This window comes from Stenella coeruleoalba (genome assembly GCF_951394435.1).
Source record: "Stenella coeruleoalba genome assembly, chromosome: 14".
NCBI lineage: Eukaryota > Metazoa > Chordata > Mammalia > Artiodactyla > Delphinidae > Stenella > Stenella coeruleoalba.
The window spans coordinates 74,593,649-74,618,187 of record NC_137160.1 but is presented as its reverse complement, the minus strand read 5'-3'; the positions used below and the strand labels follow the sequence as shown (position 1 = coordinate 74,618,187).

General features: G+C 44.4%; 1 protein-coding gene across 1 annotated transcript in view; it reads right to left on the bottom strand.

The window, feature by feature from the left end:
• The window catches only part of RPH3A (rabphilin 3A), a 282,381-nt gene that overhangs the window by 55,814 nt on the left and 202,028 nt on the right, over positions 1 to 24,539 (bottom strand). Inside the window, exon 4 of the mRNA XM_079943019.1 lies at positions 5,323 to 5,411. Coding sequence (XP_079799145.1) covers positions 5,323 to 5,393 — 71 coding nt within the window. The 5' untranslated portion in view covers positions 5,394 to 5,411. The remainder of the gene's footprint in view (positions 1 to 5,322; positions 5,412 to 24,539) is intronic.

The window sequence follows — 24,539 nt, the reverse complement described above, 5'->3', positions numbered from 1 at the left end:
GGAGAAAGGGGAGAGGAGAGGAGAGGAGGGAGAGGATGAAGGAGGGAGGGAAGGAGGATGGACACACACCCTACCTTTCAGCTTTCAGCATTCAGGAAGCCTGAAGCACTTGGGACCCTCTGAAGTCTTGAACTTCTCTCTTGTGATGTTCATATTTATAATCGCACAACATCTCAGCATCTCTCCCTAGCATGTCTGAATGATATGCTCACAATATTCATAAAGAGACCAAAATCTTACCAGCCAACACAGAGACTGTAGAACACACACCATACATATATGCATGCACACACAATGTATACATACAAGGTATATATATATAAAATACACACAAGGGTAAAGCAAGGTTGTGATCCACACCTTCCTCTGATTTTGGTGCTTTACGGTTTACAAAGCTTTCCCATGCATCTCATTTGACCGTACCACCTCCCAGTGAAGGTGGAAGGGCAGGGTTAACATACCCACATTATGGCCAGGGCTCAAGGAGGTGAAGGGCAGTGCCCCAAGGCCACACTGACATTGAGTCCCAGAGCAGGACTCAGACCTGGGTGTTCTGAGGCTAGACTCGGCGCTCTGGCTGTGGCTCTGTGAACACTTCCCCATCAAGGGGAAGGTAAAAATGACCTCCCATAGTTTCCCAATGTGTACACACAACCAAAGTCCCATCTGCTTTGCAGCCTGACTGTTCATTTGTTAGACCCAGCATCCAATCTGTCATGCATATTTAGGAAATGAATCCAATTTAAAACAAAAGTTATGAGCAAAGATAGGACCTCTGAGTCAAAGGCATTTCACTGGGAAATCAGGCTGACCTTCCATGATGTGACAGAGACCATGTGTATAGCACATAACTTCCCACAAGCTCTGTTCTACTCATCATCATCTTTGATTAATGATAGTAGTCATTTGAGTTAATATTTTCTTTAAATAAAAACAGTGTTCCCAGGCAAAATGTTGCAGAAACAGAGGCACAGGGCGGTTAATAAGCTTGCTGAATCCCACTAATTGCTAACAAAAATTAAATTGAGGGCTCTCCCAAGGAATATTTTCCAACCTTTTACCAAGATTTTTTTTTTGAAATTTCATATTTTTCTTTATCAAGAGGGGTATGTGTTTTTTTTAACAACTTGAATTTGTTTTTAGATATGTAAAACATGCTAGTTCCTTTTTGAACCATCTCTCTTCATCTATCTTTAAAGCCACTTTAATCAGAAAAGAGATAAAATTCAGTCTGCAGAAAAATAAAAGTATTACAAAATACTCACTGTTCTTTATCACTGAAGGAAGGCAAAGAAAGGAGAGAAAGAACAAAATGAATAAAGTTAGGGGAAAAAATCTCTTAACAATATCAACACTGCCTGGATGCCACAACCGCACAGTTCTGTTTAAATCACAATGACCTACTTCCATTTGTTATCAGTCATTATTATCTTATTCCAGCACATCTAAAACAAGGCTGCAGCAATGTAGGGTTGTATGAGCCACAGCCTTGATTAAAATGACCAATCAGTTCAGCTTATTAATTAACCAATCTGATCATTTATGTATTTGAATAATGTTTTTTGGCACTAAAAAGGAATCACTTAATGATGATAACATTCTTGGTTTCTGTTGTTTCAAACACTGAGGGATAAGGAGCACACTGAGGTAGGCAATGAGCCCTGAACCGTGACTGGATCATCCGAAAGCAGAACTCGCAGTGCCCCAGTTTGGGGAAGCAAGTCCTTCCACTCTAAAAAGGAGACCAGGCTCTTCACTTATTAGACATGCTACCATAGGCAGGTCACATCTCCTCTTTGTGCCTCAGTTTCCACCTCTGATCTCTGGCACTCCCAGGCTTGCAGACTTGAAAACTATAGAGAAGTATCAACTATTGGAGACCAGCATTTCTCCGCATGTATCCCCAACATAGATAGCTGAAGCCCTGTCCTACCGACGCAAGAAACAGATACATTCACTTCTTTCAAACACAACCACAACTGCGTTCCAAACACCATCGTTAGATTCAAGGAGGCTGAGAGAAATCACAAAGGGAGTAAAGAGTATCTGGTTAGCCAGCAGTTAATTAAGACTAGATTTCTTAATTTACTGGAGAAAGACATTTGAAGCGTCTGCATTAGCACATCATCACTGCTGCAGACTAGATAGCATGTGTGATGACTATAATTCACCCATTAGCATTTATTGGAAAATAATTTTAACATCTGAAGAAAACGCAGTAGCAATCAAGCCAGCCGGATGCATTCAGAATGCCAAGATGTTTCACAGGAGCCCAGAAGCACTTTAATGAAACTGCATCCAGACTGTTTGAATAATTCTAATTTAATTGTAAGGCAAATTGTTTGGCTTCATATTGACTAAAGTAAACTCTTATGTATGGGGTTTTAACTAACTGACATTTCTTAAATAAAATAAATATTTTACCCCATTCACCTTCAGGCAACTGTCTATCTTACAGAGACAATTTTTGGCTGATGGAATATTGTCTGCCAAGTAAGGTTGGCTTCAAGAGGACATCATGGGGAGGGCTTGGAAACTAGAAGTTTCCTTTCAAAAAGGAAACCAACAGAGTTCAATAATGTCTTCAAAACTATAAAACTTGTATAACTAGAGGAGGTTTTAGGTAGAAGTAGTAAATAGACAGGGACTTTTGCTTCAAGAATATGAGGGCACTAAATATTCCAAAAGACCCTAGGATTGTTAGAAAATAAGGGAATTCTCCAACAACCCTCCTACTTCGAAACAAATAAACAAAACAGACTTCATCAAAATAAAAAAACTTTTCCTCTTCAAGACTCTGTTATGAAAAAGAAAATGCAAGTCATAGACCAAGAAACATATGTGCAAAATGTGTCTCCAGCAGAGGACTTTTATCTACAACACATGAAAAAAAGCTTAGAAAATTTAATAACAGGAAGATAAATGACCCAGTTTTTAAATGGACAAAGTATTTGAACAGACACTTTAACAAAGAGGTTATACGAATGGCAAAATTACAAAAGAAGACAATCAACATCATTAGTCATTAGGGAAGTGCAAATTAAAATCACAAAACTAATACCACTATGCACACATTAGAATGGTTAAAATGGAAAAGACTAATCATATCAAGTGTTGGTGAGGAGGAAGAGAGATGGAACTCTTGTACACTTCTGGTGGAAACTTAAAGTGGTACAACCAATTTGGAAAACGGGCAGTTTTTTAAAAAGTTAAACATACACCTACTATACATACCACTGAGACATTCTACTCCTAGGTATTTACTCAAGAGAAATGAAAGTATATGTTTATACAAATTTTATTTGTACTAGCCCCAAACTGGAAACAACCCAAATGTTCATCAATAGGTGAACGGATAAACAAATTGTGGTATATCCACACAATGAAATACTATTTAGCAATATAAAGGAATAAACTATTGATATGAAAAACAATATGGATGGATCATGAGATAATTATGCGAAGTGAAAGAAGACATCTCTCAAAAAGGGAGTACATACTGAATGATTCCATTTATAGAAATTCTAAAAAATGCAAACTAATTTATAGTTACAGAAAGAAGATTAGTAATTACTTAGGGATGGGTGGGGAGAGGGAGGGGCAGAAAGGAGAGACTGCAAAGGGGAATGAGTATGCACATATGTGTAAAAATGATCAAACTGTACTTTAAATGTGTACTATTAGAGGTAAATCAATTATACCCCTTTATGAGGCAATTTTTTAAAAAAGAAAAAGAAAACCCAGCAAACTGAATCCAGAACAGGGAGCTGTGAGCAGTAAGCCAATGTAAAAAGCAGCATTATGTTCCAGAGGCTGACTCTGAGCTCCTAACAAGGTGAGGAAGCTGAATCTGAGACCCCCACTTTGAGCCAGGACCCTCTAAGGGAGCTCAGGTCACATCCTGGGTGAGCAGCACACCTGATTCCTGGCAGAAGCAAGTGCAAATCTCTCTGAGGAAAATATTCCCATGGTAGATCCCCAGGATTCTCACAGATTGAGCTAACAATAAAAATTACCAAGCGTTTAAAAAATAAGACCTTTGAGTGAAAATCTGCAGGGATGATAAACAATAGACTTAGACTGTAAAGGTCTTCAGGCAGTGGTGTGCTGGTAAATGTTTAACAGTTGAACCTCTGGAGAAAAAGCCCCACTGTGGCTGATTTCAAGTACCTATATGATGTCACTAAATGCAGAACTGGGAGGAAACATGCAGTAATGTACTATTATATAGTATTTCACCATACAGGTATCATAGGCACAAATAACATGGAGACTAACAAAACATAGTAAAATAATTAAGAAGTGATGGGGCAGAACAGGAATAAAGACGCAAACATAGAGAACGGACTTGAGGACATGGGGAGGGGGAAGGGTAAGCTGGGACGAAATGAGAGAATGGCATGGACATATATACACTACCAAATGTAAAATAGATAGCTAGTGGGAAGCAGCACAGGGAGATCAGCTCGGTGCTTCGTGACCACCCAGAGGGGTGGATAGGGAGGATGGGAGGGAGACGCAAGAGGGAGGAGATATGGGGATATATGCATAGCTGATTCACTTTGTTATACAGCAGAAACTAACACACCAGTGTAAAGCAATTATACTCCAATAAAGATGTTAAAAAAAATTAAGAAGTGATTAAAGTTAAGTATTCACCACCTTTGTGTTTAATATAATTTAATTGTAAAACTATACAACTTAATTTTTAATACTGGCCATGTTTAACAACTGACTTGCAAAATTCCTGAAAATTTAACATCAGCTCTAAGGAACCACCATGGTACAGACCCAGCACACCACTGATTCAGGTATAATAGTTACTGGAAAGAGTATGTGAAGTTATTTTATGTGAAATTTCCCAATTTTTAAATGATCAGGCCAAAAATAAAAAATAAAAAAAACACATTTCTGCAAGTCAGAGTCAGCTGGTGGCCTGCCAGTTTGCAATCTCTGATCTAGTCCAACTTCCTTATTTAATTGATGAGGAAACCAAGGTCCAAAGAAGGGAAAGAGATTCACCCAGAGTAGCTCAGATCTAGAACCAGAACCAAGTCTGATTCTAACCACCAGGTCAGTGCTGTTTCCATTCCACCAAGCCACCTCTCATTTAGGGCATGGAGCTCAGAATTTAATCTTGTTACTCCAACCTTGCAAAGAAGTAAAATCAGTGAAGTTTCCACGATAAACTCCCACTAGGTTCTTTTTCCTCCACCCCAGGGAGAGAAATTTCTTTCCTTGCTATTCCTCTCCTCCTTCAAGTGTAGATCAGGACCTCATTGCCCCAAAGCAAACAACTCCCAGGAACACCCAGCAACTTACTTTGATTGCTGGGGTCGGTCACTGGGACACATCCAACGGCTAGAGCTGTTGCTGAACACGGTGTCAGTCATGGTAGAAGCCCAGTGCTCCTGGAAAACAACAGCCCAGAAAGGACATCATGCAAACAGTCATTCAATCACCCTTTATTTCTCAGCCCCCTGGTCTATGCCAAGCACTCTGGGGGATACAGAGAAGAAATGGAACTTCACCCAGCTTCTCCGCTTTCCAGGTGGGGACTTTCAGGCCCCAAGAGGGAAACTGTCACAGCTCCCTTGTGGCAGAAATGGATCAGAGGGAAGAACTTCCTCCCTTTAATCTGTGTTCGTCCCACTCATTGTTGATGCAAGACCACATATCCAGGAGGGAGGGTCAGAGCTCTTAACTCCAATCCAGGGTCTTTCTACTAGAGGAAGTCATCAGACTCATGTACCAGTTAACTTGGACTTGGTCAGGTCAAAAAGAAAACAAACCCATGTCTCAGAGTTTTGAGGTCCCAAATGCCACAGTCATCCCTGGCTTGCTTTCTTTTTAATACTTTACACCCAAGCCATCATAAAGTCATGCTGGCTTCACTGTCATAATAGATCCAGAATCTTCCCAATGTTCTGTGCCTAAATTGCTACTATGCTGATCCAAACCACTACTATCCCGGCCTGGCTTACTACAGGAGCCTCTTCACCGGTCTCTCTGCCTCTGCCCTTGGCCCACTTCAGTCCATGCTCTACACAGTGACTAGGGAGATCATCACAAAGTTAAATCACAGCTTGTGAAAACAGCACCATCACGGTTAGAATCTCCCTGCTAAAATGTAAGCCTCTTGCAGAACTCTTTGTTTTGTTCTCTGCTTAATGTCCAATACCCAGCATAGCACCTGGCACATAGAAGGCACTTAATAAATATTTGTTGAATGCGTGAATGAGTCTCCATCAACACTAAGCTTAGTTGAACTCAGCCAAGCTTATGTCCTTTCTGAACTTCCCCTCCTTCCCCCTCCCCCGGGTCTAAGCAAAGAATAAGGGGAAAGAGGGACTTCCCTGGTGGTCCCGTGGTAAAGAATCCGCCTTGCAATGCAGGGGACGTGGGTTTGATCCCTGGTCAGGGAACTAAGATCCCACATGCCGTGGGGCAACTAAGCCCACGTGCCACAACTACTGAGCTCACGCGTCTCAACTAGAGAACCTGTGTGCCACAACCTACAGAGCCCACGCACCCTGGAGCCTGAGCACCACAACCAGAGAAGAGAAAACTCACCGCCACAGCTAGACAGAAGCCCGTGCACCACGATGAAGAGCCCGCACGGTGCAACAAAAGATCCCGCATGCCGCAACTAAGACCCAACACAGCCAAAAATAATAATAATAAGATAAGTAAATAATAAATAAATCTCTAAAAAGAATAAGGGGAAAGAGACAATGGAGATCACATTTAATTTATTTTTTAAAAAAGCCTTAGAAGGTAGGTTACTGTGTCCAGTGGGTTCTGATTTCCCTGAAGGTCTTGGTACAACACAGTGTTTTTTCCTAGGAAGCTGAATAGATGAGCAGTTGGGAGGTGAACAGGGAGAGAACTCTCTTTCCTATTCTACAGCCAGTGCAATTATTAAATCTTCGTGTGGGTGAAGCCGGGGATCGGGGGGCTGATGGTTGGACACAGGGAAGGAAAGGCCCCTTAGAGAAAAGCCATTTCATCTGCTCCCGGGTGGTTAACATAATCTTCCCAGATTAATATGACCATTTCATTGTTTCCATTTTGAAAACAGAAAGAAAGGAGAGATGACTCCTGTTGTGAAGGAAATCTGCTGAAGAGAACCTTAACGTCTCATTATTGCCTGTGCCAAGAGCTGAATGAGGCTGCCCTGGGCCCCCTGGGAACCCCTGGCCCCTGCTGGTACTGAGAGCTTCAGTTCCCAGTAATGAGCGTCCTCAGCTGCCCTTGGTCTGGACAGCGAACGTTCATTTGATTGCCTCGCCTCCTGCTTTGAGGCAGAGAGGCAGCACTGACCTTGGAGGATCCCAGGAGGTGGCGGCTGGCGGGGGGAGCTGGGACAAGGAATACACTGTCCCCTCCCAGGAACTCTGATCTCCAAATTCTGTTGCCCTCAAGGCAGAATGTGGCTTGCCCACCCTCTCCTGCATTCAGCCAGGCATACCGGGAGCTCATTTCCTGTTAAAATTCTGCCTGCAAAGTCCAAACTCACTGGCTGGCCGCCCCATGGAAACCACCCAGCTCTGTCCCTCCAGGCCAGAAGCCACCCTGGACAGCATTGGTTATTTCAGCTTTGCCACCCAGGCCTCTCAGAGTGTAACATCCCAGGATGGGCTCATTGTCCCGGTCAAGCAGCCTGGGCCTGGAGAGGGAAGCCTGAGTAATCAAGGCTATTTGAACAACTGGAGTAACAGCCCAGAGAAAGAAGGTCATGGGTCCACATCTCAGCTGGGGGTGGAGATGCAGGTGGAGGTGAGTGGGTATAGCAGAAATTGTTGATGCCCTTTACAGGTGGTGCTCCCACCCCACCCCCAGCCTCTAGGAGTGTTAGTAACTAGGGGCTTATGGTAGCCCCATTTTACAGAGCATTGCCCTCAGCCAAAGAGAGCAGCTGCCTTGTCCAGAGATATCTAAGAAGCTACCCCCACCCCAGGGAGCAGCCCAGGGCCATGACTAACTGACAGGGGGACCCTCTTACACTGTTGACAGGAATATAAATTGGTGCAGCCACTATGGAAAACGGTATGGAGGTTCCTCAAAAAACTAAAAATAGAGTTACCATATGATCCAGCAATTCTACTCCTGGGCATATATCCGGACAAACCTCTAATTTGAAAAGATACATACACCCAAGTGTTCACAGCAGCACTACTTACAATAGCCAAGACATGGAAACAGCCTAAGTGTCCACTGACAGATGAATGGATAAAGAAGATGTGGTATATATATACAATGGACTATCACTCGGCCATAAGAAAGAATGAAATAATGCCATTTGCAGCATCATGGATGGACCTAGAGATTATCATACTAAGCGAATAAGTCAGAAAGAGAAAGAGAAATACCATATGATATCACTTATATGTGAAATCTAAAATATGACACAAATGAACATATCTAAGGAACAAAAACAGACTCACAGAGAACAGATTTGTGGTTGCCAAGGGGGAGCGGGGTGGGGGAGGGAAGTATTGGGAGTTTGGGATTAGCAGATGCAAACTATTATATATAGAACTGGATAAACAACAAGGTCCTACTGTATAGCACATGGAACTATATTCAATATCCTGTGATAAGCTATAATGGAAAAGAATATGAAAAAATATACATATATGTATAACTGAGTCACTTTACAGCAGAAATTAACACAACATTGCAAATCAACTATACTTCAATAAAATTTTTTTAAAAAACCTGTCTCAGGTTCTGCTTCCAGAGAACTTGACTTCATGTGAAAGTAGAGGGGAGAATCTTAGGAAAGCGGGGCTCTGGTCCCGGAGCTCATTATGTCACCCCAGGCAAGCTGCTTAACCATTTCCAATCTGACAGAGCTGGATCCTAACATATCCCCTGCCTGCCTGCAAATAATACTCCATGAAGTCCAGCCAAGATCTCAAGTTTAAGGGTGAGTTAATAGAAACGGAGGAAGCCCAATGGTGAGCCCCTGACATTTTCAGATCATCCCATCTTTCTCATTGCCCACTACAGAGAAAGCATCACCATAATGGACAGGAAGCCAGGGAGGACCAGCAGAGGGAAACCAACCATTGGTCCCAGGAGCAGAGGTAGAGGTGTGTGTGTGAGGTAAATGTGTGTTCCAGCCCTAGGACCGCAGCAGAACCTTGGGGTCATTGAGATGATGAGTTTAAGCACCTCCACGGTCCCTGATGCACAGTAAGCACTTGTAGAGTGGTAACTCCCTTTTCCTACTTCTCCTAGATCATAGTTTATCCGACAGTAAGGACTAACATTTCTGGGCATCTACTATGCGCCAAATTCCATAGCTTCATTAAATAATGAAACTTTTATCCTTATACTCTTACTCCTAGGTAAGTGGTGTTATCCTCATTTTACAGGCAAGAAAGCTGAGACCCAGAGCGGTTAAGCCACCTGCTCAAAATCACACAGCTACCAAGTAGCAGAGCCAGTCCTTGAACTCTGTCTCCAAAGCCCAGGTGCTTACGCACCACTCTGTTCACACCTGTAGGACACTCCTCCCTGGACTTCAGATTGTCGGGTTCTGACAAGTGTTTGATGGCCATTGGCTCCTAGCTGCATTCCCACCTCAGCCTCAGCAACGAACAGAGACCTGCCCACCCAGACCCCTGCCTGGAGACTCTGAGAGATCACATGCTTCGGCTCCACCAGAGTCAAAGTCCTGGCTTAAATCTAGTGCTGCAGCTGCAAGTTCAGAAAGCATAAAATAATTGCCTCCCCTGGAAGCCAGAGGCTCAGGTCTTTCCTGGGCACAGGGTCCCCCACAGCCTGGGTGTGAGCCCCAAGGAACAGTCTGCTTTTAGGAATGAAAGCAACAACAGCAACAATCGCTAGTTCAAATATCAAGGGCTTGGTACCTGCTAAGTGCCTTTCAGGTTTTATCTCATTTAATCCTCACAATAGCCTTAGAAGGTAGATGTTCTTCTTATTCCATTTCACAGATGAGTAACTGAATCACAGAGAGTTTAAGTGGGCTTCCCAATGACCTGCTTTAGTCAATGAAGCAATCTAAATGCCAAATAACAAGCACTGGCTAGCTGGATGTTGGTGCATCTGTACGGTGGAGGACTGCACAGCTGTAAAGAATAATGAGATGCTTTATGACGGATATGGATTGATCACCAAGATTAACTGTCTAGTGGAAAGGCCAAGATGTAGAACAATATTCCAGAACAACACCATCTGTGTGCACAAGGGCAAGTAGGATATGTGCATGTGATTTTGGGTTGTATCTGCATAAAGTTCTCTGCAAAGAACACACAAGAAATGGACAACATTGTTTGCCTCTATGCAGGGAAACTGGAAGGCTGGGACTGAGATGGGAAGAATTTTCACATGATACCCCTTTGTATTTGCAACCATGTGGATATGTTGGCTATTCAAAAATAAGTGACTTATTTAAAAGATAAATAATAAAGTGCTTCAATGGCTGTCCATTGCATATAAGATTTAAGACTCTCTCCGTGACCTCAAAAAGCTGTCATGACCCTCTGTCTGCTACTCTTGTATATCTTGGACCGTGCTCCAGACACGCTGGCTTTTCCAGCTGCCAGGCTTTTGCCTCTGCTGTTTCTCTGAACCGATAGCATCTTCCTCTCACTCTCTCATGGCTGGTTTCTGCTCACACTCTGCTGGTCTCTGCTCAAACGTCACCTCCTCCAAGAAGTCTTCCCTGACTATACTCTCTAAGTCACCTCCTCTTACCCCTTACTTACTCTCACTGCATCCTGTTTGTTTCCTTTATAATAGTTATTGTGATTTGCAATTATTATTTTTTACTTATTCGCTGTTTGTCTCCCCACCTATTCTGTAAGATCCATGAGAGCAGGGCCCGGGTCTGTATTTGTTCAACAGTTGTAACTCCAGTGCATGCAGGGCTAGCTTCATGGCCCTGTGACCTATACTGGTGCACAGGGCCCCATGCATAGAAGGACCCTAAGCTTAGAAGGACCCTCCCTGTACTTAGATAGGCCCACACTTGGCTTAATGCTCTGCTGTCATCATCTTGAAATTCTTTATAATATTTGAACAAGGGGCCCTGCATTTTTCACTTTGCAGCCAGTCCTGAGTGTGGTATATAGTAGATGCTCAATAAATCTTCACACAAGTCACAGAGCTCCATGAGTGCAGTGGGCACTCAATAAATCTGCATGTAAGTGACAGAGCCAGGCCTTATCCCAGATCTGCCCACCTCCACAGCTTGGTACTAATCTTTATGCCACCTGCATCTTAAAATAACACAAAGACCCTGTCCCAAGCCCAGAAAAGCCAGATTCCAGAACCCTGCCTTTCTCCCTCTACATTTTGTTCTACGTACTTCTCCCCTGACTCCCTTTAGCACAGTTTGTTAAGGAACGGTGCCTCCATCCCCCAGAACCTCCAAGGTCTTCTGCTGGTTTTAGTTGAACTGAAAAAACAACCCTGAAAATCCATTTAGCTTCAGAGCCACAGCAGGTGTCTAAGAGTGACACGGTGGGCCTGGGCTGGGCTGGCAGGGGCCATACGCAGTACTTCAGGGCGCTGCAGGGAACCAGTGTGAGCTGCAGCTGTCTGCGTAGAGTTCAATGCCACAGTCAGCCTCCCAGCCCCACAGTGCTGGAATTAAACCAGATGCTTCACAGCAGAGCCTGCAGCCACCAGCTCGGACGGTGCCCTGTCAGTTCCGTCCCTCTGTCTTTTTTCCTGCCCCTTCCCTCCTCTCCTGAGTCCAGCCTACCTCTGCTCAATTAAGAACCTGGAAAAGAAGATGTGGCACATATATACAATGGAATATTACTCAGCCATAAAAGAAATGAAATTGAGTTATTTGTAGTGAGGTGGATGGACCTAGAGTCTGTCATACAGAGTGAAGTAAGTCAGAAAGAGAAAAACAAATACCGTATGCTAACACATATATATGGAATCTAAGGAAAAAAAAAAAGGTCATGAAGAACCCAGGGGTAAGACGGGAATAAAGACACAGACCTACTAGAGAATGGACTTGAGGATATGGGGAGGGGGAAGGGTAAGCTGTGACAAAGTGAGAGAGTGGCATGGACATATATACACTACCAAATGTAAAATAGATAGCTAGTGGGAAGCAGCCGCATAGCACAGGGAGATCAGCTAGGTGCTTTGTGACCACCTAGAGGGGTGGGATAGGGAGGGTGGGAGGGAGGGAGACGCAAGAGGGAAGAGATATGGGAACATATGTATATGTATAACTGATTCACTTTGTTATAAAGCAGAAACTAACACACCATTGTAAAGTAATTATACTCCAATAAAGATGTTTAAAAAAAAAAAAAAAAAGAACCTGGAAAAAAATCACCTGGACTGTCTGACGGCGTGAGAAATGCAGCTTACGCCAAGGGCACCAAACAAGGGTGGAGTAGGGTTGGGGGGCCTCCACGAACAGCATCCAGGCTGAAATTATGTTTTTGTTTGGCCCAAGCAGTATTTTTTAAAAGGAAAATTAAGCCAATATTTTAAAAGCACGGAATTTAATTAATAATACAGTTTACCAGCTTCTCTTGAGAAATGGGAAGAATAAAAAAAATATTTATAGAACATCTATTACTATGTGCCAGACACTGTTCTAGACACTGGGGATACAGCATTAAAACAAATAAAAAAGGAAAATCGTTGTCCTCAGGGAGCTTAGCTTCTAGTGGGGAAACAGTAAGTCAAATATAAAGCATGTTAGCTGGTGATGAGTGCTTTAGAGAAAAACAGGGAAGGAGGATCAGTGATTGAGAGGGAAGTTTGATTTTAAGTAGGTGGTCAAGGAATTCCCTGGTGGTCCAGTGGTTAGGACTCGGAGCTCTCGCCACCAGGGGGGCCGGGTTCAATCCCTGGTTGGGGAACTAAGATCCCGTAAGCTGCAAGCCTCGGCAAACACAAAACAAAACAAAACACACAAACAAAAAAGCTGGTCGTGGTCAGATGGGGGCTCACTGAGTAATGATATTTGAGCAAAGACCTGACTGAAGTGGGTTAACGGACTGAGCCACGTGGATATCTGAGGCAGAGCATTCTAAGTTGGGGGGAAAGCAAGTGCAAAGGCTCTGGGGTGAGTATGTGCTTGGTTAGTTGAAGAAATGACAAGGAGTGCAGAGTGGCTGGAGTAGAGTGAGCAAGGGGGAGGTAAGTGGGAGATGAAGCAGCAGTGGGGGTGGTAAGGGACATCAGATCATTAGGACCATTTAAGCTTCTACTCTAAGTGATGTAGGAGCCACAGAAGGGCTTTGAGAAGTGAACTGAATATATTCTATTCTGCCTCAACCATGCATCCAGCTTTGACCACTTGCCAGGCACTAAGGGTTCCTATACACATTTGCCATGGCAAGAACACTTGGTTTAGCAAAGAGAAAGATGGTGGTCTCCTGCCTTGCCTACTACTGATAGAGCTGAGTGCCCCTCCACACGCCTGCAAGCCTTGCCATTCCAGCTCCCTCTCTCAGAGCCCCAGCATCCCTTACAGGTCCAGCTACATCCAGAGGGTGCAGGCTGCTGCTAGCTTCTCTTTGCTCCGAGAGCCAGATGGGACATCCCCAGCCTCCACTGAAGCAGGCCAAAGCTAGAATGACAAGGTCTGACTCCTTCCATGCTGAGCTGGCAGGCATCCAAGACAAGGACAGAGACAGGTCTGAGAGATGCTCGAGATGAAGGCACCTCTGTGCTCCTGGCCTTGAAACAGAGCAAATTTACTGTCACCTCCCTATGGGTCTCCCATCACCATATAGCAATAACAGATGGTTCCTGCCATGAGCCTTCAAGAAATCCCATAGGACAGTCCCCATCTTATGGGTTTTTAAGGGAGGCACAGAGCTCATCCCGCACTGCTCTGCAACTTTGGCAGTTTACAGAGGCCACATTTGTCGGGGGGCCCCATCATAAACTAGCCAGGCCCAGCCAACATACAGGCTGACCACAGATGTGAACAAGCCCAGCCAAGATCATCCAAGTCCGGCCTAGACCAGAAGAACTGCCCAGCTGAACTCAACCCAGTCACTGACTTAAACAATCTTGAGATAAATAAATGGCTTATGAGACTTCCCTGGCAGTCCAGTGGTTAAGACTTCGCCTTCCAATGCAGGGGGTGCGGGTTTGATCCCTGGTCGGGGAGCTAAGATCCCACATGCCTCGTAGCCAAAAAACCAAAACATAAAACAGAAGCAATGTTGTAACAAATTCAAGAAAGACTTTAAAAATGGTCCACATCAAAAAAAAAAAAAAAAAAGGCTGTTGTTCTAAACCACTGTGGGGTGCTTTGTTTGTTATGCAGCAAAAGCTGGCTGATAGTACAGCCCATTGTTGTAGAACAACTGCTGGCCTTGGACCCAGAGTCCTGGGATCCAACCTTAGCTCCACTATTCATTTCCTGGCACATCACTTAGTCATTCTGGGCCTCAGTTTTTGCATCTGTAAAATAAGGACATAAAAATTCCCATCTTTGTCATGCCAACTTCAAAGGGTTGTTGGGAAGAGCTGAAGGGTTAACACATGTGCAGGGGCCTGGTAATATAAAATGCTTTTTAAGTATTATGCAAGGAGGTCACTGCTAGTGTTGTTTTGTTTTGTTTTGTTTTGTTTTTTTGTGGTATGCGGGCCTCTCACTGTTGTGGCCTCTCCCGTTGCGGAGCACAGGCTCCGGACGCGCAGGCTCAGCGGCCATGGCTCACGGACCCAGCCGCTCCGCGGCATGTGGGATCTTCCCGGACCGGGGCATGAACCAGTGTCCGCTGCTTCAGCAGGCAGACTCTCAACCACTGCGCCACCAGGGAAGCCCCCTGTTAGTGTTATTTGAGGGTGGGGCTGGGGAGGAAAACAAATGTCTAAATTCCAGGTGTTTGTTTAGGCCTGAGTGAGACACTGCAGTGGACACCTGGGGTAGATATTTCTTGTTTTTTGCCTGTCCAGCACTTATCCCTTCTTTTTTTGAGTAACAGCACCCCAATTTTCCTTTGGGAAACCATCCCTCTCTCAGTATCAATTTGTGTGACTCAGATGAGGGGGCACCCAAACCTGGTCCCTAGAGGTGGGCCAATGATCCACCTCTGATCAATCAATGTATGATGCCCCATGGGTTCAGGGATAGGCACATGTCCCAATGTGGACCAATGAAGGCATGCCCTAAGATTTTTGCTGGAACTATATGGAAAGAAGCACCCTTTTTCCAATGGGATTGCTAAACTGGTAGAACAGAAGCCTGGAGCTGCTACTGGTCACTTTTGCCACCAAATGGCAAAGGTCTGTGAAGGGATGAAAGTAGAGCTGAGAGATGGAGAGGGACTGATTCCTGATGACAATGCTGGATCCAGCCACACCTGAATCAATCCTGGTCTTTTTGGTACCATATGTTGAACATACGAGCCAATATGTTCCTATTTTTTCTCCTGAAGTCAAATTTGAATTGAATTTCTGCCATTGCAACGCTCCTAAGCTCTATGTGTCTTCATAGACCAGCTACCTTGAAGCAAACAGGAATCTCAAAGGCAACCAGAACTGGCTGAGGTATGGAAAAAAAACACACCTGCCTTCAGCCACCCCCAGAATCCCCGCCTACTCTACCTCAGAGACACTGCCACCAAAGCTGAGGTGGTGCAGGAGGACAAGAAACATTTGTAAAGCACCCTCACCAAGGTCTGCTGAGACCCTGCACTGACAATTAAAATTCAGTGAAAATAAACAGCACTATTAAAAGCAAAACTAAGTACTTAATAAGACAAATGAGGTGGCAGTATAAAAAGTTGGGATGAGAGAGCTGGCATTAATTAAAAACAAAGAATAGGGCTTCCCTGGTGACACAGTGGTTCAGAGTCCGCCTGCCGATGCAGGGGACGCGGGTTCGTGCCCCGGTCCGGGAAGATCCCACATGCCGCGGAGCGGCTGGGCCCGTGAGCCATGGCCGCTGGGCCTGCGCGTCCGGAGCCTGTGCTCTGCAACGGGAGAGGCCACAGCAGTGGGAGGTTGCATACCGCAAAAAAAAAAAACAACAAAAAAAAACAAAGAATAATTTCTTCCCTCCTCTAAAAGGACTGTATTGTGAGTGTGAGTGTGAGTGTGTGTGTGTGTGTGTGTGTGTGTGTGTGTGTGTGTGTAGAAAAGGTTTAGATTTATTAATGTACAAAATGCCATGGGAACAAACAGATTATGGGATTGGCTCTGCCTGGGGGTGGGGGTGGGGGTGGGGTGGGTGTTCCCAAAAAGGGGAATATTGGGGCTGGTCCCTGAAGGATGAGCTGGGGTGTGCAAGACATGAAGGATGGAGGAAAGGATGAGGGAACTGAGTGAGCAAAGGCTCAGAGGCTTCAATGGATGTGGAATATTTAGGGAATGGAGAAATTCATGAGGATGGAGCCTGGGGTGATTGCAGGGCTGAGAAGAGGGGAAAACAGGCCAGAAAAGAGTGGATGGGTCCCAGCGATGAACCCCTGTTTCTGTGGGTTTCAACAATGATCATGCATAGTATCTCCAGCACTCTCCACCCAGACAACCACTGCTTCCCCATTTAAAGATCCAGAGTCTAAGACAACATATTCTTAGCAGACAGTTCAGCAAGGCAACTTAGGGTATGGATTTGGGGGCCAAGTCCATTCTGCCATTTATGAGTCCAACAAGTGAATTCACCTTCCTGAGCCTCAGTTTCGTCATCTGTAGAGTGGGGACAATAATAGGACCTATCTCTAAAGAGAACTGTGAGGATTAAATGAGATGATATATGTGAAGTCCTTGGTCTGGGGCCAAGTGGGAGCTATTATTAATTTATGTTATTATTAATAATAATCTCAGGTATGTTTTCTTAAAGAGATGGGAACCCGACTTCGGCACTAGAGGGAAATGTTTCAGGATTCTTGAAGCTAGATTAAGTACATGAAGCATGATAATGATGAATGACAGAAATAAAAACAACAACAAAACATATTCTGTTATTATGATAATGACAATATAATTGTACTAAAGCAAGGGTCATTTGATAGTGCTATGGTTGTCATTAGTGCTGATAACTAAATATTTCTGGCTTTCCACCATGTAATAGGACTGCCCTTCCCTCTCCATGGAAAGCTGGGAGTGGTCACATGACCTGTTTGGCCAATAAAAGTTTCCAGGTGGAAACTCTAAAGCTGGTGCCCACTTTAGCACTTCCCCTTTTTCCTGTCTTGACAATCATGGATGAATGAAGATGAAGCCCCATCCCCACTCAGTCTGGGTCCCTGTGTGAGGACAAATGCAGAGCAGACACCCCCTGCTAACCCACCATATCCAGGGAGCATGAGTGAGCAACAAATCTCTGTTGTTTCAGTCCCTGAAACTTTGAGAATTGTTTGTTACCACAGCACAACCTAACCCATCCTGTCTGTGCTCATTAGGGGCCAGAAACTGCACTAAGTGTTTCACGTGCAACATCTTGTTGGATCTTCGTAACCATCCTAGAAAATAAGACCTTTTATTACCCAGCCTTACAGATCAGGAAACTGAAGCCCAGAGAGGTAAGGTCATTTTTCCAAGGACACACAGCGAGTAAGTCACAACAGTGCATGCATTCGAAATGAGTCCACAGCGGAAAACACATGACACACACTGAAGGCAAGGCAGAGCATCTAGAATTGATCTTCCTGGGGAGAACGTCTCTTGCTGGACAGGGGTACCCTCAACATTTCCTTCTTCCCCTGGGTTATGAATCCCTCTGAGCCCTGAGTCTACAGACCCAACTACTGAACAAAAAAACGCAAAGGCAGACACTGTTAACAGAACACTCTTCAGGGCTCCCTGCACAGTCCAGCCAATTATCAGATTCCTTGACAAAGTGGAAGCTTGCCTTTGTTGTGTTGCTTATGGAGCTTATCTCTGCTCCAACCACATTGTGGTGAGTAAGGAGAAGAGGAAAAGCTCAGGTTTATTTCTGCACTTGAGCACCCATGCACAGACACACTCGGCTCCAAACAAGAAAATGTGATTAGACAGGTCTGAGTATTAAAACAAGTCATTTAGCTTAATGGCCTCCAGCTGCCACCCAGGGTCAAGTTGCAGTGACACTCATTCTGATTAAAACTCAGTTGGAACTGACTTATCTGCAGCCCTAACTATCCTCATGCCACAGAGACCACAGGTGTCACCCTGATCCCTTCTCTGCCTCAGGGATGAAATACTCAGGGTAGAGAGGGGCATTTACCCCTTAAAAAAACAGCATCCTCTCATCTGAGGAGCATTTTCACAAATCACAGATGGGAGATGTAGCATTCCCATTTTACAGATAAGGAAACTGAGGCCCTGGCTTGCCAGGGTCACTTGGTAGCAGGTGGAATATCCAAAGATATTCCTGGACCTGGGTCTTATATAAATGAGCCTTCGGACCACCCTGCTATCTTTTTTTTTTTTTAACATCTTTATTGGAGTATAATTGCTTTACAATGGTGTGTTAGTTTCTGCTGTATAACAAAGTGAATCAGCTATACGTATACACATACCCCCATATCCCCTCCCTCTTGCAGGTGGGAGAGAGACACCTGCTATCTTGACTGTTGGTGCAAATAATATAATATTTGGTTAAGCATATGCTGGTTTTATATGGCAAATATGGTTTTAAAAAGTGGCATCATCGTGCCAAACTAATAATAAAAAATAGCTTTGCTGAGTATCTTCCATTCACTCTCCAGATCTATTCACCCTTCCACCCTACTCTGTGCCCTGGGAGGTTGGCCTGTGTGGACAGCATCAGTGGTTCCCTTACCCTCTGGTTTCTGGTTGGATTTGTCTAATTGGAGGGATTGCAGATGATTGGAGGGAAGAAAGAGCAAGCGGCTGGGGTACTTCTTCCCTGGACCCCTCGTGGTGGTCACCACGGGGTGGCTGGGGCCCTACACTAAAGGTGGTTAACTCTCATCAGGAGGACCTCTTCATATAACCCTTTCTCTTCTGGGTCCATAACTGTTCCTTCTCCTGCCTCTCCAGGCCTGGAGATGGTGATGGCTTCCTTTGATGGATGCTGGGGTGTTTCAGCACCCTGGTTTCCCTTGACCTTGTTGGTTCCTTCACATGACTATAAATAGTCTCTTAATTAAACTCTCTTCACTTACTCCTTTGGGTATGTGATCAATTTCTGAGTGCTTTCTATATACCAGGCACTGTTCTGGCTACTGAATCACCCAATCCTCACAATGATCTAATAAACAATGACTATTCCCTTTTCACAGGTGATACACCTGGAGTATAGAGAGGTTGGGTAGCTTCTCCCAGGTCACACAGCTAGTAAATGATGGGGTCACATTTAGAATCCTGGCAGTGTGGTTCCAGAGCCTGTGCTCTTGACCAACTCACTCTCCTGCCCTGAGGGTCTATACTTAGCAAAGGCAGGGTAGCACAGAAATTAACATCACAAGCCTTCAGGTGCGCAATTTCCATATACCACCTCATTTCATCCTCAACACCAGCCTATGAGGTTATTTCCACTCCTGAGACTCAGAAGGGTGCCTTAATATGCCCAAGGTCCCAGCCAGGAATGGTGGAGCCAACCAGGGCATAAATCCCGGTGTATCTCCCCTTAATACCAACACTCTTGACCACTACTCTGGACAGCCACTCATATAAGCTGCCTGGTCAGACCCGGCACCAAAATGTGAAAGGTACAGTAAGAGAAAGTCTGGCTTAAGGTAAAGAACAGCTCTCTAACCATCAGAGGTATCAAAAGGAGGATATGCTACTTTGAGAAGTAATGCGTTCCCATTCACTGGAGGTAATCAAGCACGAACAGAAAAACTACTCATTGGGGCTGTTGTAAAAAGGGCAATATGCTTTTCTGAGATGGCCTCTTTCTGCATTTGGAAAGGAATGGTTCAAGCTCACAGACTCTCCTCTCATATGCAGGCAAAGCTCTTCATCTTTGACTTGGTCTGGCTCTCTTACCAAGCAAGCAGAGCCAGTTTCTGGTTACCAGACAGAAAGAATAAGTACTCTGGCCTTAGATGCTCCCTATCCTGGGAAAATGCATATTTCACTTCATCCTTGGAAGAAGAGGCAATTAGAGCCCAGGGAAGAGCTTTGTCTTCTCACCTCAACACACACACACACACCCCCCTGCTTCAGCCCCATTCCTACCCACCCACACCACACACCTACACTTGCCCGTTCCCACTGACAACACGTCCTCATGCCCTCATTCCCACCTACACTCACACTACACGTCCACACGCCGTCCGCCACACACTCCACATGCTTCTGCTCACCTCTCCCCCAGCACCATCCCACCCACAACACACCCACATCTACGCCAGTCACTCCCATACCCACTTCACCTACACCCCAAGCACCTTCAGCTCCAAAATACACACACACACACGCACACCACCCTCACTTTCACCCATGGTACAAATGTCATGACAGAATCTTCCGTCAAGAGCTCAGGCTTTGGAGTCACATACACCTGGATTCAACCCCCAGCTAAACTCAAGCTGGGTGAGCCTGGGCAAAATACTTAACATTTCAGAGCGTCGATTTTCTTGTCTGTAAAATGGGGGCTGTAACAGCACCTACTTCACAGGGTTGTTGAGAGGTTGGAGTGGAAAATACAGCAGCAGAGAGTATCAAGGCTAGTTCTGGTGCAAGGCAAACCCTCACTAGGTGTCACCCAGGGGCTCTTGCAGAACCCCACCCTCCAAAATAACATAGGTTACAGGGTCTCTGGCCAGGAAGGATACTTCTTGCCTCATACAGTCCAGCCATGGCTACTTTCCTGGGATGTGGATTCTAAGAAATCTGAGACCACATCAGGAAGTTCCCATGAATAATAAATCTTGAAGACTGGGCTCCATCCCTTCCTCTCTCCCGCCCAGGCCCTCCTGACACCAGGTGGGGGAAAGCAGCAGAAAAATGAATCTTGGTCAGTGCTGGCTGGAGAACATGAATGAACCTCAAAGTTCCTGTTCCTCTCCCTATGTCCCCATGAAAGCAGCCATCAGAACATTAAGTATGGATGGAGCACTCTGCAATTTACAAAGCCCTCGGTCTTCACAATGACCAGGCAGGTGGGCGCTATGTCCCTCATCACTGGAGGCAGGGGAGTGCAGAGGCTGAAAAGTGCTGAGCGGCCAGAGTTCAAATTACAGCTCTGCCTCTTTCTAGCCGTAGGATGTTAGGACAATTACTAAACCTCTCTGTGCCTCAGTTTCCTCGTATGAAAAACTTCATAATAATAGTGATAATAGTATCTACTTCATAGAGATGTTAAAGGATTAAATGAGTTAATACTTGTAAAGTGCTTAGAAGAGTGTCTGGTACATGGTTAGAATTAAATAGAGAGAAGTACGTTACCCTTGTCACATTTCCAGGATATAAAGGCTGAGAATAACAGCTATAATGGTATTTACCATCTACTGTGTGCCAGGCACCACACTAAGTGATTTACATACATGGGCTCATACAACACTTGCAAAGAGACACCACTGAGTCCGTTTTACAGATAGAAAAATTGATGTTTATAAAGGTTCACTGGCTTTCCCCAAGACTGAATCAGAACCAGTAAGAAGTAGGGTTTCTTTAAACACAGTCCTGATTGACTTTAAATCACCCCCTACCGTCTTCTTCCTCCTCCCCATCCTTCCTCACTGAACCCTTAATAAATATAGAACCTTCATCCTGTTTCAGGCACAGTGCTAAGTGCTTTCCACATGTTGGTACTTAACACAGTATTACCTAACTTAATCCTCAGCTCAATCATTAGCCCCATTTTATACCAAGAAACTGAAGCAGAGAGAGGTTAGGTATTAGCCCAAAGTCACAAACAATGAGCCAGTATTCAAATCCCAGCTGTCAGAGATATACATACACCATACATGTATTACACCACACACACACACACACCCTACCTTAAGCTACACCAGATAAGCCACCGTCTATTCCCTGATTTAAGACCTTCTCAAGAGACATTATATCAAAACTACATCTGAAGCTGGTCTAGTTTCTCTTCTCACTCTAGTAAGTGAAATATCTATATTGCACTGGGGCAGACATGGACACACACACCCTCTCAACATCCACTTTCCAGAATCATTTTTTTAATAGGAACTTGCATGAGCTGGCAAAAGGATATGAAGCCAGCAGCAAAAATGTAAAATACTGGCAATGATTCTATCCGTACTGCGGCAGCACGGTAGCCTGTTGGAATGATGTCCTCAATGAACATGCCTCCACATTGTGTAGTCCCTCCCACATTAACTCCGGGTTTAGCATGTGACTTTCTTTCACCAATGGGAAGTCAATAAATATGACACAAACAGAGGCTTGATAAGTGCTTGCCTATTGGGACTTACCCTCTGGAGTGTTCCTACCACCATGTTAGAAATCCAGTCCACTTACATGGAAGAAAACTAAGGCTCCCAGCTAAGAGCCCAGATAATCAACAGATAGGTGAGTGAGACCATCTTGTACTATATAGCTATCAAGCCTCCAGATGACTGTAGCCATATGAGTGACCCCAGGCAAGACCTACAGAAGTACCACCAAACTGATTCTAGCCCAAATTGCAGAATTACAAGTAAATAAATGGTTGTGTGTTAATCCACTAACTTTGGGACTGATTTGTTTTGCAGCAATAGCTAACTGATACTGGTAGTGTGCCATGTCTTCTGCTTGCCCCTCCACATCTACTACCCACGCTTTTCTACTCTGTGGAAGGCTGACTTGTATATATTACTTCAAACAACTCCCTTGTCCTCTGGCTTCCATTCTGATTTTTCTCATGGAGAGCACTAGGGGAGACTGGATGGAGGTAGGAGAGTGAGGTCAGGGCTCCCTTTCTGCAGTGTTGTCATGGGCAGTCAAGGGCTGCCTCCCTTGACAAAGGTCACATCTCTGGTCAGAAGGCCCTGGCCTATAACTACATCTCCAGCTCTCACATGATTCTGGTAATTCTATTTATCTCCCCCTTCAGAACTAGGGGTGGTAACAGCTCCCCATTATTCTTAGCCCCAGGGTACTTCACTAACCATGGCTGGTTTTCCTTAATCCTGCTCATGCTTTTTTCCTCTTAAAAACTGTCCTCAAATTACAGTTTGAATTGCCATCTGTTTCCTGCTGGGATCCTGACTGACACAGGCAGTGTCAACAGCACATATTTTTCATGGAGACAGAAAACAACAGCAGCAACAAACTAGAAGCCCTCATTCCTCAGAAAAGTTGGGGAGATGTCAGCAGAGATTTGGCCAAAGCTATGGTTCAAGACCACAGACAGCGGCACATGTACTTTACTCCCCGTTTTAGTAAATATATGGAAGTGTGTCTCTCTCTCTCTCTCTCTCTCTCTCTCTCTCTCTGTGTGTGTGTGTGTGTGTGTAGGAATGAAACCAGTAATTGATGCACTTCCTAAAAGTTGGGATCCACCATCCTCTTATGATGTGACTCACACTTTTCTCCCTGAGGTTCATGCAGCAGAAGCTACCAGGATGGTATGGTGTTGAGAAGCCTTTTTCATCCCCTGAAATGTTCCTGCTCCTCCACTTAACACCTCAAATCCCAGTTCAACCCTCACCGTCCCATAATGCCTTCTACAGTCACCTGAGCCCTCTCTTCTCTGAAATTTTAATGTACTTGGAATTCAGAAACTCAGGGCTTAGCCTCCCATAGTTCACAGAAATCATCATCCACAAGACTGAAAATTCCATGGAGGAATGGAACTTCTCCTGTTATCAATGCTCCAATTTTCTTTTAGTGAACCATCCTTTTCCTATCTTATCCATGGGGTTCTGATGGAGCTGACCTCAACTACCAGCTATGGGGCAGTCACGTGACCCTGGTATGGGCAATCAGCATATTCCCCTCTTCTGGTTCAAAGTTGTTTTAGTTACCCAATACAAGACAATTAGACTCAATTCTGCAACTTTTGTTGGAACATCTTAGGAGGGAGATTCTCTGTTTTTTTCCTTACTGGGCTGAAGATGGGAAAATACAAACTTGGACTTGGTGAGGTTCGACCAGGTGGAGAAAGCCTGCCTGCTAGTGAGGCTACCCCAAAGGAAAGCAGAATTAAGAGATGGTTAGAACTCAGTCCTAGAGCCACGGGATCCAGTCATGCCTCAGCTGTGATTTGGACTCTTTGATTACATTGGCCAGTAGATGTCCCTTTGTATCACTTGAATTAGTTTGAGTTAGGTTTGCCATCAGTATTACATAAGGTTTTTTTTACAGAAACACATAAAACATGGATATGTATGGACTGGTTGATGCAGTGTGACCAGAAGCTTGCAGGAACCTAACCCTGTATTTCCCCTGGGAGCAACGGTTGAGTATTTGCTAATTCAGTGATCATGGTGCTTCACAGAACATAACTACTACAAATAATGATCATCAACTCTCTCTCTCTCCCCCTATATATGTATAGATATGTATATATTGATATATACATACACATACATACATATATACAAGTTATTTGTATATATAAAATAAATAATATATACATAATATGTAATGATGTTATATATCATATATACATACATATGTATTATATGTAAATATATATAAAATACTAGACTAATCAGCAA